This window comes from Peromyscus californicus, unplaced genomic scaffold (genome assembly GCF_007827085.1).
Source record: "Peromyscus californicus insignis strain IS unplaced genomic scaffold, ASM782708v3 Scaffold_3__1_contigs__length_106647218, whole genome shotgun sequence".
In the NCBI taxonomy this organism is placed as follows: Eukaryota; Metazoa; Chordata; class Mammalia; order Rodentia; family Cricetidae; genus Peromyscus; species Peromyscus californicus.
This window is the reverse complement of record NW_026294551.1, coordinates 45,838,555-45,850,827: the sequence shown is the minus strand read 5'-3', so window position 1 is coordinate 45,850,827 and position 12,273 is coordinate 45,838,555. Positions and strand designations below refer to the sequence as shown.

Below are 12,273 nucleotides of genomic sequence, written 5' to 3'. Positions count from 1 at the left end.
CTCAGCCCCCCAAGTTCTGAGATAATAAGCATGTGTCAATTTAGTCATTTTAAAGAGTACATATGTATGTGCAGTACATTTACATTGTTGTGAAATATATACTTAGAATTTTTCTTTTCACAAATTTAAAATTCTACAGCCATTGAAGGCCAACTCCTCTTCCTCTTATCCATTTCCCTTGTAACTGCCATCCTGTTTCTTGTTTCTCTGAATGTAACTGCTTTCGATACCTCACATTGGTGAGCTAACTCAGGCTATTTATTTAGTTTCAGAAGCAACAGTCTTTCAAAGTGGTTGTACTGTTTTGTATTCCCCCTAGCAGTGAATGACCATTCTTTTTGTTTGTTTTTCGAGAGAGGGTTTCTCTAGAGTTTGATCTAAGACCTAAGATTCTTTAATGGTGTGTGATGCTGGCATTGTCTCACAGGTTTATTTGCCATTTGCATATATTATGTATCTTTGGTGAAATGTCTGTCATGACTTTTGTTCAGAGCGTGTGTGTGTGTGTGTGTGTGTGTGTGTGTGTGTGTGTGTGTGTGTGTGTTGTTCAGATAGGGTCTCACTATGTAGATCAGGCTGGTTTTGAACTTAAGTTTTTTCTTATTTCAGTCTCCTGAGTGCTGGGATTGTAAGCATGTGTTACTAGGTCTGGCTTCTGCCTGTTCTTTTTTTTTTTTAAAAGGGCTATTTAATTTTTTATTGTTGAATTTTAATTAATAATTATTTTATATTTTGGACAGTAGTCTTTAATAAGGTTTGTTTTTGTTACTATTTTCTCCACAGCTCTTCTTCCTTGCTCCATTTAAAGTCATTCACCTTAAAGTGAAAAATGATTGGCATTGTATCTTATGATTAAATATTTTCAAATCTCTACACAATTAAGAGAAAATACTTTATTCTTAGAGAGTAGCTGTTTTTTGAAGCTAAGAGATGTGGTCTCATAGATATCACAAATAGTCACACACACACACACACACACACACACACACACACACACACACAAAATCCATCTCTGTTGGTAATGATTAGGTTGGACCCCCTTGTCAGGATCAAGATTTTAAAGATCTTACTAGATTTGTATTTTATTTTTCACGACCATTGGAAAAAACTGAAGAAATCAATAAGCTCCCATTAGATAGGTCAAGAATTGACTTAGTTCAGTTGTAGCAAGGATTTCAAGGGAAGGCGCTGACATTGCACTTAACATGCTAGCAATTTCCCTCTTACCACTCCTCCCTCTCCCCTTTGCATGCACCCTTTCTCTTACCACAACTATAGGAATCATTCCTCTGGGGTTGAGAATCCATTCACTGAACTGTTCCTCCAGAGCCTGCTTTCTCATGGAGGCCACCTTGACTTTGACTGTGCTGATATATTCTCTTTGTTCTCTCTTTTGCTTAACTTTCTCCTTCATGTTGGATACTCTGGAGGGTGAGAACATGGAATATATGTTAAGAATCCTCAGTTTGGCTCAGATAGCTCAGTGGCAGAACCCCAGAGTCCGGAGCCTCATCTAAAGCCCGGAGTTGCCTGTCTTCCCCAGAACCTACTGCATTAAGCATTCCTCTTCGCCAATTTCTACTGCTATTTAACTTTGTATAGAGGCTGGCCTATTTTACCTAAGTAAGTAATAGGTTTAACAAGTATTGGTGGGGATGTTAATTAACATAATAATTATGGAAAACTGTGGCGACATCTGAAAACCATAAAAGTATAACTACCAAAAGACACAGTAATCTCACTTTTGAGTATTTTTCCAAAAGACTTGAAATCAGCTTGTTAAAAAGAGGTTTGCATTCGTATATTAATTACCACACAATTCACAGTAGCAAAATACAGAATCAATTCTGAATGGATAAAGAAAATTTGGCACATAAGCACAACAGATTATTATGCAAGGTTACAAAAACAGAATCTGTTCTTTGTGAACTGTGGATAGAACTGGAGAATTAGGATAAGTGAAAGAAACCAGGTACAGAAAGTCAAATGCCACACATTATTGATATATAGTAAAATATTTTAAAAAATCAAACAGAGAAGCAGAGAGTACAATGGTGGTCATGGAGGAGATTAAGGACAAAGGGAACAAAATACATCAATTAGAATGAAGAATAAGGTTTTTAAAAGTATCTATTGCATAATAATATAGTTTATAATAAAATGTTGCATATTTAAAAATTTCTAAGAGTATAATTTTCAAATGTTCTCTCCATAAAATGATAACTATTTGAAGTGAAATATGTTAGTTAGCTTGACTTAATTATACTACATATTTAAAAATCATAACATCACATTGCACCCTATAAATATATAAACTATAATTAGTCAATTTATAGGTTTTTGTTTTTGTTTTGTTTTGTTTTTTACAAAAAGAAGTAGTAAGAATATTCCTAGAGCCACATGGCTTTAATCCCAGTACTTGGGAGGTAGAGGCAGGCAGATCTCTGTAAGTTCGAGGCCAGCCTAGTCTACAGAGAGAGTTCCAGGACAACCAGGGCTACACAGAGAAACCCTGTCTCAAAAAACTGAGAGAGAGAGAGAGAGAGAGAGAGAGAGAGAGAGAGAGAGAGAGAGAGAATACTCCTAGAGGCTTTCCTACACCCTCTAAAGGCAGAAACAGTCTAAAGTCTAAAGGTTGTTAGCCTTTTTTCTTCCCTGAACATAAAAGTCATCTGGGGGGACTCTAATCCCAAAACTAGGATGGGAGCCTGGAAGGTCCTCCTATAAGAAGCACGTCAGGTCATTCTGATACTTTGGCTAAACTTGAGAAATCTGTCTGGGGCTGTATCTTGGCCTGTTGCTGCTATCTAGTCAGAGTCAAATGCTTCCGCAGCCCTGCTGAAGTCCTGAGTACAAGAGTAACTATTGTCCTCTGCCAGAGATGCATCGCCAGGCTGAGAATGGGCAAAGAATGGAGGCTTCAGTTGTTCCTATGTTAATCATCCCTATTAGAACGTAAAAAACCAACCAAACAAACCCCAAACTGTTTTGATTGAAATCAAGTCACATGGTTCAGAATAATAAAAACAGTGGTGAGTGCCAAGTGAATTTTTTTTAGGTCCAACAACATTTGGAATAGGTTTTCATCTTTCAATGAGGAAAGACCAAGACAATTTGACAGATTTGAGATGCAAAGGAATTTTCACTGAGAATGTGGACTTTAGATAACTCTAATTGTCCAAAAGAAGGTACTGCATAGAAGATAATAGTTTATGCCCATGTAAAACCTTTGTATTTCTCTAGGAATATAAGCCTTCAAAAATAAACTTTAGGTTTGAAAACAAAAGCATGGAGGCAGGTTTAGCAGTGCAGAAGAGCCTTGTGTGCACTTCTGAAAGATTAATTAGTATTTTAAAGGAAGGGCTAGATTCCTCTAATGTTGCTAAGCATCCGAAGCTCCCAAGTCCCTTCAGCTGTTTTCTCACCCTCCTCTTCCCATCCTGCTTTCCTCTCTCTTCTCCCAATACAGCATGCCTGCGGCTTCTACCCTCATTCCATAGGCTTTCTATGCTATACTCGTGTCTTGTATCTAGCATTCTCTCATTTACTTAGCCACACTCACCTATTACACATTCCTTTATTGGGTATTTATTATGTATTCTGCTGTTATACAGCTCGGCATCTAATGGCAAGACAGATGAGTGACTGGGATAGTGTCTTAAGTACTGAGTGTCTCCAGACTCTCATAAGTCACAAAAATAGATTCACAAAGTTATTTTTCTGTCACATTTTCATCTGCTCAAAATGCCCCCCCCCCCTCGATTTGCCTGACTAGATCTTCCACATGCTTTGGGTCTCAGTTGAGACATCATTTTCTCCCACATCGTGATGCCCATATTTAGAAAGAAAATTTAGTTTTGTGCTTCACAGACACTGTGTATGAGCTTCCAAATATAATCCAAATGGATTTTAAATTGATCATGCCACTCTTTGAGGGAATGGATAACATTTCCGTTGTCTACATTATTTTATGAGAATGTTACACCATTCAACACTTTGTAACTTCGGGCAGTATAGGGTAGATATAACCTACCAGTGGATTCTAAATATAGCTCCCAGGATGGGAAGATAGCTTAGTCAGCAAAGAGCTTGCCCTACAAGCATGATGATCCGAGTAAGATCCTCAGAACCCAAGTTAAATGGAGAAGAAGAAGGAAGAGGAAGAGGAGGAGTAAGAAGTGGAGGGAGGACGGGGAGGAGGAGCAGGAGGAAGGGAAAGAAGAAGAGGAGGAAGAAGAAAAGGAAAGGTTAGGCGGGCATCGTAGGTATGCACATGTAATCCCGGCACTGGGGAGGTGGCAGAAACGGGCAGACTCCTGGAGTTTGTTGGCCCACCAGCCTAGACCACCTGGTAAGTTCTGAGCCAGTGAGAGACTGTCTGAAAAAACAAAGGTGGGCAGGGCCTGAGGAATGACACCTGAGGCTGACCTCTGGCCACGTACATGTGCATATGTGTGCACACACATTGGCGCACATAAAAGCTAACTAATGAAACTAGGTACGGTGGTACATACCCTGTAATCCCAGAACATGGGAGACTGAGGCAGGAGGATTGCTGTGAGTTTGCAGCCAGCTTGGGCTTCATAGCAAGACCCTGTCTCAAACAAAGAAGACAACTAAATAATCAAACATTCCCCCCGTATGAATGAAACAAAAAAACCACCCCAGTACAAATCTGATGAAAGAGTAGAAATAAAGACCAGGGATGACTGAAGGATGGAGTGCTTGGCCACTGTGCACAAGCACTGCATTTGACCCTTACTTAGCACCGGCACTGTAGAAAATGGGTGTGGTGGTGGTGCAACACAATCCTGGCACGCAGAGGATGCAGGCAGGGACACCCAAAGTTCAGCGTCATTCGCAGCTGTGGAAGGAGTTTGAGGCCTGTCTGAGCTCCATCTTATAAGACGCTGTCTCAAAAGAAAAGAAGAAAGGAGGGAGGGAGGGAGGGAGGAAGGGAGGGAGGAGGAAAGATTTTAAAAAGTCTGTGTGCATTCATGGTCTATGTGTGTGTTTGATGGAATCTTAATATTTGAAAACTGGGCAGTACCAAATGAGCTAGCAAAGGAAGCTAGGGACTGAAGAGGGAAATAGGAAAACTGGAAAAGTAGGATGTCATGGAAAAGGGAAAGGTATTTCAAGAAGGAAGTGCTATTTTCATGAACAAGGCTGGAGATCCGATTGAAGAAGGGCCACAATCTTCTTGGTGGGTCTAGAAGCATGGAGAACGTGAGGATCTTGGTAAATGCCATTTATTGAAGACAGATTTGTACAAAACCAAATAAGTACAAGAGGTTGATAAATGTGTGGGAAGTGATGAGAATATATGTGGACAAATTAACGCATTTGCAGATTTTCATTGTATATAGTAGGGCTGGAGAGATGTTCAGCAGTTAAGAGCACTGGATGTTCTCCCTGAGCAACCTAGTTCAACTCCCAAAACCTACATGGAGGCTCACAACCATCTACAGCTCCAGTTCCAGGGGATCTGACACCCTTTACTACCTTCTGTGGACACTAGGTACACATATAGTGCACAGACATACACGCAGGCAAAACACTCATACATGTAAAATAAAACAAAATAAAATCATGGTACAAGGTATGTTCTTCATGATAACCAAAGTTTGTATTTTCTCCATGAGGTATGACTCAATATCCATGCAGTATAGACCCATTAATAAGTTCAAAATACTAACTTACCTAAGAACGTTTACTGAGTCACAATCACCAGGCACATGTCCAGTGTCTAATAATATTTTGATAAAAAAATTGCCATGTCTTCCAAGAGGTTGTAAGGACATGAATAATTCACAGTACTCGAGGGTGACATGGGCCTACAAGCTCTTCCACAATACTCAGAAGCAGCACCGATCGATCCAGAGCAGGTGTGACGGAAGGTAGCCAGGAGAAGTGGTACTCAAGGGAATTGCCAGAGGACAGGAGAAATTAAGCAGCTAGAGAAATGAGGACTAAGATGTTTAGGCAAAGAAAGTTGGCACTCTGGATTCCAGAAGAGGATTAGGGAGTTGCTCTGTAGTAAAAACGTGCAGAAAGGATGCAGCCTATCTGGCTGCAGTGGATAGTAGTCAGGGCTAAATTTACTATCATTGTGTGCTGGGTACCTCCTACACAGCATGGCTAAGTTTTGAAGCTGGCATTTGTGGTAAGCATTTCCTATTTCTATACGAGGTGGCTGAGCCACTCTACTGGGGAAGTGAGAGCAAGGCAGAGGACACCAGAGTAAGGATATTCTACATAGGACTGGAGTGAGATAAGAAAGTATCTGGCTTGATGGTACAGGACCAAGCTAGGAGAGAATATTTAAAAAATCAAGGCAATAGTATGTATGGCCTTAGAGGCTGGAGCCTCTGCTATAAATAAACAAAGCTTATGTTCCTTTGAAAATTGAATTAACAAAATGAAGTAGAAAATCATAAGAATTCTTGTACATCTTAGATAGTCTTTGGTGTTTCTACTCCAGGACCATCTCACCTTACATCTTAGTTAGGGTGTCTATTGCTATGAAGAGACACCATGACCACGGCAACTCTTATAAAGGAAAACATTCCATTAGGGCTTGCTTAGAGTTTAGAGGTTTAATCCACTATTGTCACGGCAGGAAGCAAAGTAGCATGCAAGCAGGTGTGGTGCTAAAGAAGGAGCTGAGAGTTCTTAACAGCGTGACTCAAAGGCAACAGGAAGTGTTCTGAGACAGACACTGGGTGTGGCTTTAGCATATATGAGACTTAAAAGCAGGCCTCCAGAGTGACACACTTCCTCCAACAAGGACATACCTACTCCAACAAAGCCACATCTCCTAATAGTGCCGCTCCCTATGAGTTTATGAGGGCCAATTACATTCACACTACCAGACCTTATCAGTCATTAGCCCAGGTATACAGCTCTAGCTGGAGAGAAATTGACTCTGGACTATTTCAATCTCTTTAACAATAGGAATGCTCTATGCCAAAAACTCATTCAACATCAAGTTGCAGGATGAGGTTTAGAAAGTTGGAATATAATTTAAGGAGACTATGATTTTGCAGTCCATAAGTAGCTTTTTTTTTCTTTGACACTGGAAGTCATGTATTCTAGACTGTCCTCAAATCCAGGGATGATCTTGAATTTCTGACTATCCTGCCTCCATTTCCCAAGTTCTGGGATTATAGGCACACACCACCATGACAAATTTATGGGGTCCTGGGGATTGAGCCCAAGCTTCATGAATGCAAGGCAAGCGTTCTACCAAATGAACCACAGCCCTACCCTATACACAGCTGACTTTTAAAATTACAATGGGATATGCATGCCCAGAATGTCATTTATACATGCATGCTAAACTAACTAGAATTTATAAATTGCTATGCTTCAGGTTGAACAAAATTAGGATTTTTTTTGGATAAAACACTACTACATACCACTTGGTATAACAAAAATTAAAATACCATTAAAAGTATTATCCTTACTTTTGGTAAAATATGATTTACTGGAATGATAAAATCTGTTTTCCAGTACAAATTGACAAGGTAATATTACTAATATCACCTGTGGAGAAGCACCTGCAGGATTTCCTCTCCTAATGTTTCAATTTGGCTCAGGAAAGAGGTGACAGCTGGTGTGGAGTGTGAGCAGACAGCTGTCTAGGAAGCCAGTCTCCTGGCAACTGAGGAAAGCCTGTACTGAGGAAAAAATACATCCTGTCTATTGCCAAGTCCTAGCGCTGGAAATTGTAAAGATGAATTAGACATTTTGAGGCATTTTGGTGTGTGAAATACAATATATAAGTACTGCAAGGTAAATCTTAGAATCTTTTGCATATATCACATTCCAGCAGAAAAATACATAACGGATTTTGGCACATGGTCCGTGTAAATTACTTGAATATTGCACAGGAGTAATCTGTAGAAAATTATAATAAATAAAATAAAGGCTTGCATCTTTCTCCCTTTAAAATTGTACTTGGTTTGTGTATCTCTAATATTTGAGCATTTATACTGACTTGTTCTTCTCCTTTATGTAGCTGTGATAGATAATGTAATACTTTGGAATATCTTTTTATGATTATTTCTCTTCATGGAATAAATGTCCTATAATGCATAAGGTTAATAAAGATAATTCACTAAAAAATTCTCCAAAGATACCTCAGAGTAGAGCAGATATCCCTCAGACTATGAAATCAACAACAAATGCTAGGAGAATGAAAAGATCCAAGTGTTGATTCATTTGTTCAGCCTCGCAAGTGCTGAGATTACAGGTGTGAGCTGCCACACCCAGCACTAAGGACTCTTAGACCTACCTACTTTTCTGAGTATTTGAACTGGCATCCTAGGATCTTATATGTCAAGACTGATTGAGAAATAGACTCTGCCTCTTTGGAATAATCTGCAATTCTAGTATTAATAAGCTTCCCTTTTATTTTAAATTCTTTAGTTAAAAATGTTATGTAGTGTAATTCACTGTTTTTGGTGCCTAGTTTTACAAATTCTAACACATTTACAAGTACATGTAACTCCCAGGCTACTAAAAATTTCAAATCTTATTTTAAGGGCAAATATTTTGCATTATCAAGTCACAAAACAGGAAAGAAACTTTCACATATAAATCCCCTAGTACTAGAGGAATCAGAAGGAAAAGATACAAGAGCAAGCAGCACAAATCCCACCTGCTTTATGGCTTTGTAAATTTGCATGCAAGGCTGAAAATCAAAGTCCACTTGGACCCTACATCTCCCTTTCAGAAACCTGATAAAAAGTAGTGCATTATATTGTGTATGTAAAACCACCAGGCAGCAGAAATGCTGTATTTTTCAAGTGAATGGCTGCCACCATAAAAATTATTCTACATAAATAATGAAGGTCTGCTCAGTCTATTGCTATGAGACACCAGAGATGAGTTAATCCCTATTTCTCCTGGGAAGAAAACAGATGAAAATTTTAAGTCCAAGTCACTTTAATGTTGTCACCAGAAGTTAAACTCTTGACAAACCAACAAACATTTGGCCTACTTTTGATGAATAGAAATAAGGAAAATGTTCATTTCTTTGCCAAGAGTCTGTAACAGATCGAGAAAACATAAGACAGAGGTCAAAGAATTTTAAATCAGAACTAATTTTATGAAGATTGCTGAGTATCTGAGCTTTAAGTCAGTAGGCATTGGGAGCAGAACATTCTGTTGAAAAGCGTCCGTGGGCTGTCTGAATAAGCTAAAATGCCTGGCGTTGTCGTTGCCGGCATACAATAGATTTTGGACTTTGGCCAGAGGGAGATGAAGTTCTAATCCTAGCGATGCAGACAAACAAAGCCTTTGATTGTTTAACTCTTTCACAGAATTCCTACTGTTGCTCCAGTAGAAACTAGGTGAGGCCTGAAAGATGACTCAGTGGTTAAGAGTGCTGGCTGCTCTTGCAGAAGACTGGGGTTTAGTTCCCAGCACCCACACCAGGTATCTAGTGCCAAGGAACACTCTTTCTAGCCTCCAAAGGCACACACAGGCACACACGTACACACAAATAAAGGAATTAAGACTCTTACTACACCTCAAGAAGGTCTGAAACATCCAAATTCTCAGCTCTGGAAACATTAGTCAAACTTGTCTTCACGTGTCATGTCACTGGCTGGCAAAGGAACCTAGGCCAGGGACTTGATGTGTCCATTTGTTATTCTTACTATACCTTCTGATAAATGACAAATGCCTAGAGTTTTATGTACTGTTTGAAGTTTACATATCTCTCTGACAGGAGGAAGGGCTTGTCAAGTTTTTGATTTATAGCCTTGACATCAGTTCCCAAGTTGTTAGTACATCTTTTTTTGTTTTCAAATGTGAATAGTTCTAGATGCAACCTAACACATTGCTCAGAACAGATGGTGAAGAGAAGTGTTCTTTGAACTATTTGTTAAATTCAATGACATTGCTTCCTGCATGCTGGTGGAACTTCTCACTAGTACTAAAGATCTCTTCATTTGGTTGCTTTTTGCCTAATAACTTCCAGTAGGATTTATTTTAAAAATTTCCCAGAGGATCTGATTCAGAAAAATCTGAGGAAAAATGTAGGAATCTGAATATTTGGGGTGTGTGGGTGTTGGGAAGGAAATCCAGGGCCTTGTGTATAGAGTCTTTACTTTTAACCAAGCACCCTAGGTGATTTTGATGTCCTAAGTAGGGAATCACACTTTCTAAACCATTGTTTCTACTGAAAATAAAAGTCTCACTTCCGCAATGCGCTGGTTCTCTTCAGTTGTCAGCTCGACACAGCCTAGAGTCACCTCAAAGGAGAAGTTCAGCTGAGGAGCTGTCTACATCAGAGAGGTCAGTGGGATTATCTTGTTTGTTAAGAGGCAGAGGAGAGCACAGCCCAGTGAAGGTGGTACCATTCCTTGGGCAGGCTGTTCTGAGATGTATAAAAAAGGGAGCTTAGCATGAGCTAGAGAACAAGCCAGACAGTGAGAAACGTTCCTCCGTTGTTTCTGATAGCAAGCCCTGTTCCATCATAGTGTCTTCTTGTGCTTCCTGGTTGAGTTCCTGCTCTTTCTTCAATGGCAGATTGTGATCTGCAAGTGTAAGCCAAAAAAGCCCTCTTTTTCTGCTAAGTCGATTTTGGTCAGAGTGTTTTATCATAGCAGCAGAGAGCAAACAAGAACACACATGTAAAACCCAGGAGTTCTCTACACTGTGCATAATGTATATGCTATACATATGCATAATTTCAAAAGATTTATTAGGGCTTAGGGGTGTAGCTCAGTGGCAGAGTGCTTGTCTAGCATCCTCAAGGTTCAGGGTTCCAACCTCAGCACTACCAATAAATAAATGAATAAATAAATAATAAAATTACATATACAGACATATATAATTAGTTGTTTACCATATAGAGAAGATACTAAACAAGATACAAAGAATTTTAGGATTTTAAAAATCAATTTTGGTATAGGTCTGCATACCAGAAGACATTCAGAGAAAAATATGGAAATTTGGGGAGAGGTTCTGAGATTTGAAGTTCACTGCTCTTGACATCTTGGAGAGGCCTCATAAATATCATTTACAGTGGGGCTCAGTAAGCAAAACCCAGCCGACTCACAGGTTGGCTTTATGTGGCTAGAAAGCTGGTAGATAGATTTCTAAGTGGTATTTTTTTTAAACCAAAAGAATAATAATATTTTGTGGCATGTGAAAATGATGTGAAATTCAAATTTCATGACCCATAAATAAAGTTTCAAGGGCACACAGCCATGCTGACTCATTTACATGTTGTTTCTGACTGTTTTTGTACAAGAACAGCACTGCTGAGTAGTCATGACACAATTTGCCAAGCAAAAATATTTCAGTATTTATGTAACCAAATGTACCAATATTTCTTGATTTTGAGTCATGGGTTAAAAAGGTTTTTATCTATTTCAGAGGAGGATTGGAACTAATTGGGAGGGAGCTAAAACAAGGGCAAGTAAGGAGGGGAAGGGTAGAACAAAGTGTGGGATATGAGTGTGTGAAAATATCATAGGGAAACCCACTATTATGTGTACTAATTAAAATAAGCTGTTAACAAAGTAAAAAATTTTCCTCAGTAAAAAATAAAAGATTTAAAATCCTGATTTCTGGGGCTAGAAAAATGGCTCAAAGGGTAAGAGCACTGACTGCTCTTCCAGAGGACCCAGGTTCTATTCCCACATGGAGGCTCATAAGCATCTGTGACTTCAGTTCCAGGGGATCTGACGTCCTCTCTGGCATTCATGAGCACCAGGTACACACGTGGTGCACAGACATACATACAGGCAAAACGCTTATACACATAAAACAAATAAATATACCCTACTTTCCTCAAAGCTTGTTTTTGTTGGTGTTTTCTTTGAGATGAAGTCTTACTCTGTAGTCCGGGCTTGTTTTCCTGAAACAAGCTACGTAGCTCAGGCGTAGCTCAAACTTATGGCGATCTTACTGTTTTACTTTCTCAAATGCTGCGATTATAAGCATGAGTCACCATGCCCAGCTTTCTTCGGTTTTATATGAGTTCATTTAATATATAAATAGCTTTAGGTAAATCTAAAAACTGAACTAGTTTTTACAAACATAGGTTTGTTTCATTATTATTTTGAGGCTATCCTATATAAATTATAGGATAAGGCAAACCAATAACTATGTCAATTTTATTAAGAGCCCAAATTTTCAGAGTTAAAAAAAAATCCAAAAGCTGGCACCATGATACATACCTATAATCCTAATATCTATAAGGTTGAGGCCAGAGTATTCTTATTAGGCAAGTGCTCTGCCTTGAACTAATCA

The 12,273-nt window shown here is 39.0% G+C and overlaps 1 protein-coding gene across 13 annotated transcripts in view; it reads right to left on the bottom strand.

Moving 5' to 3' along the window:
- Efcab5 (EF-hand calcium binding domain 5) overlaps positions 1-12,273 on the bottom strand; it is a 139,686-nt gene that overhangs the window by 85,171 nt on the left and 42,242 nt on the right. For all 13 annotated transcript variants that reach the window (XM_052755967.1, XM_052755966.1, XM_052755971.1 and 10 more), the window contains one exon: positions 1,268-1,424. In XM_052755967.1, the coding sequence (XP_052611927.1) occupies positions 1,268-1,424 (157 nt within the window). The remainder of the gene's footprint in view (positions 1-1,267; positions 1,425-12,273) is intronic.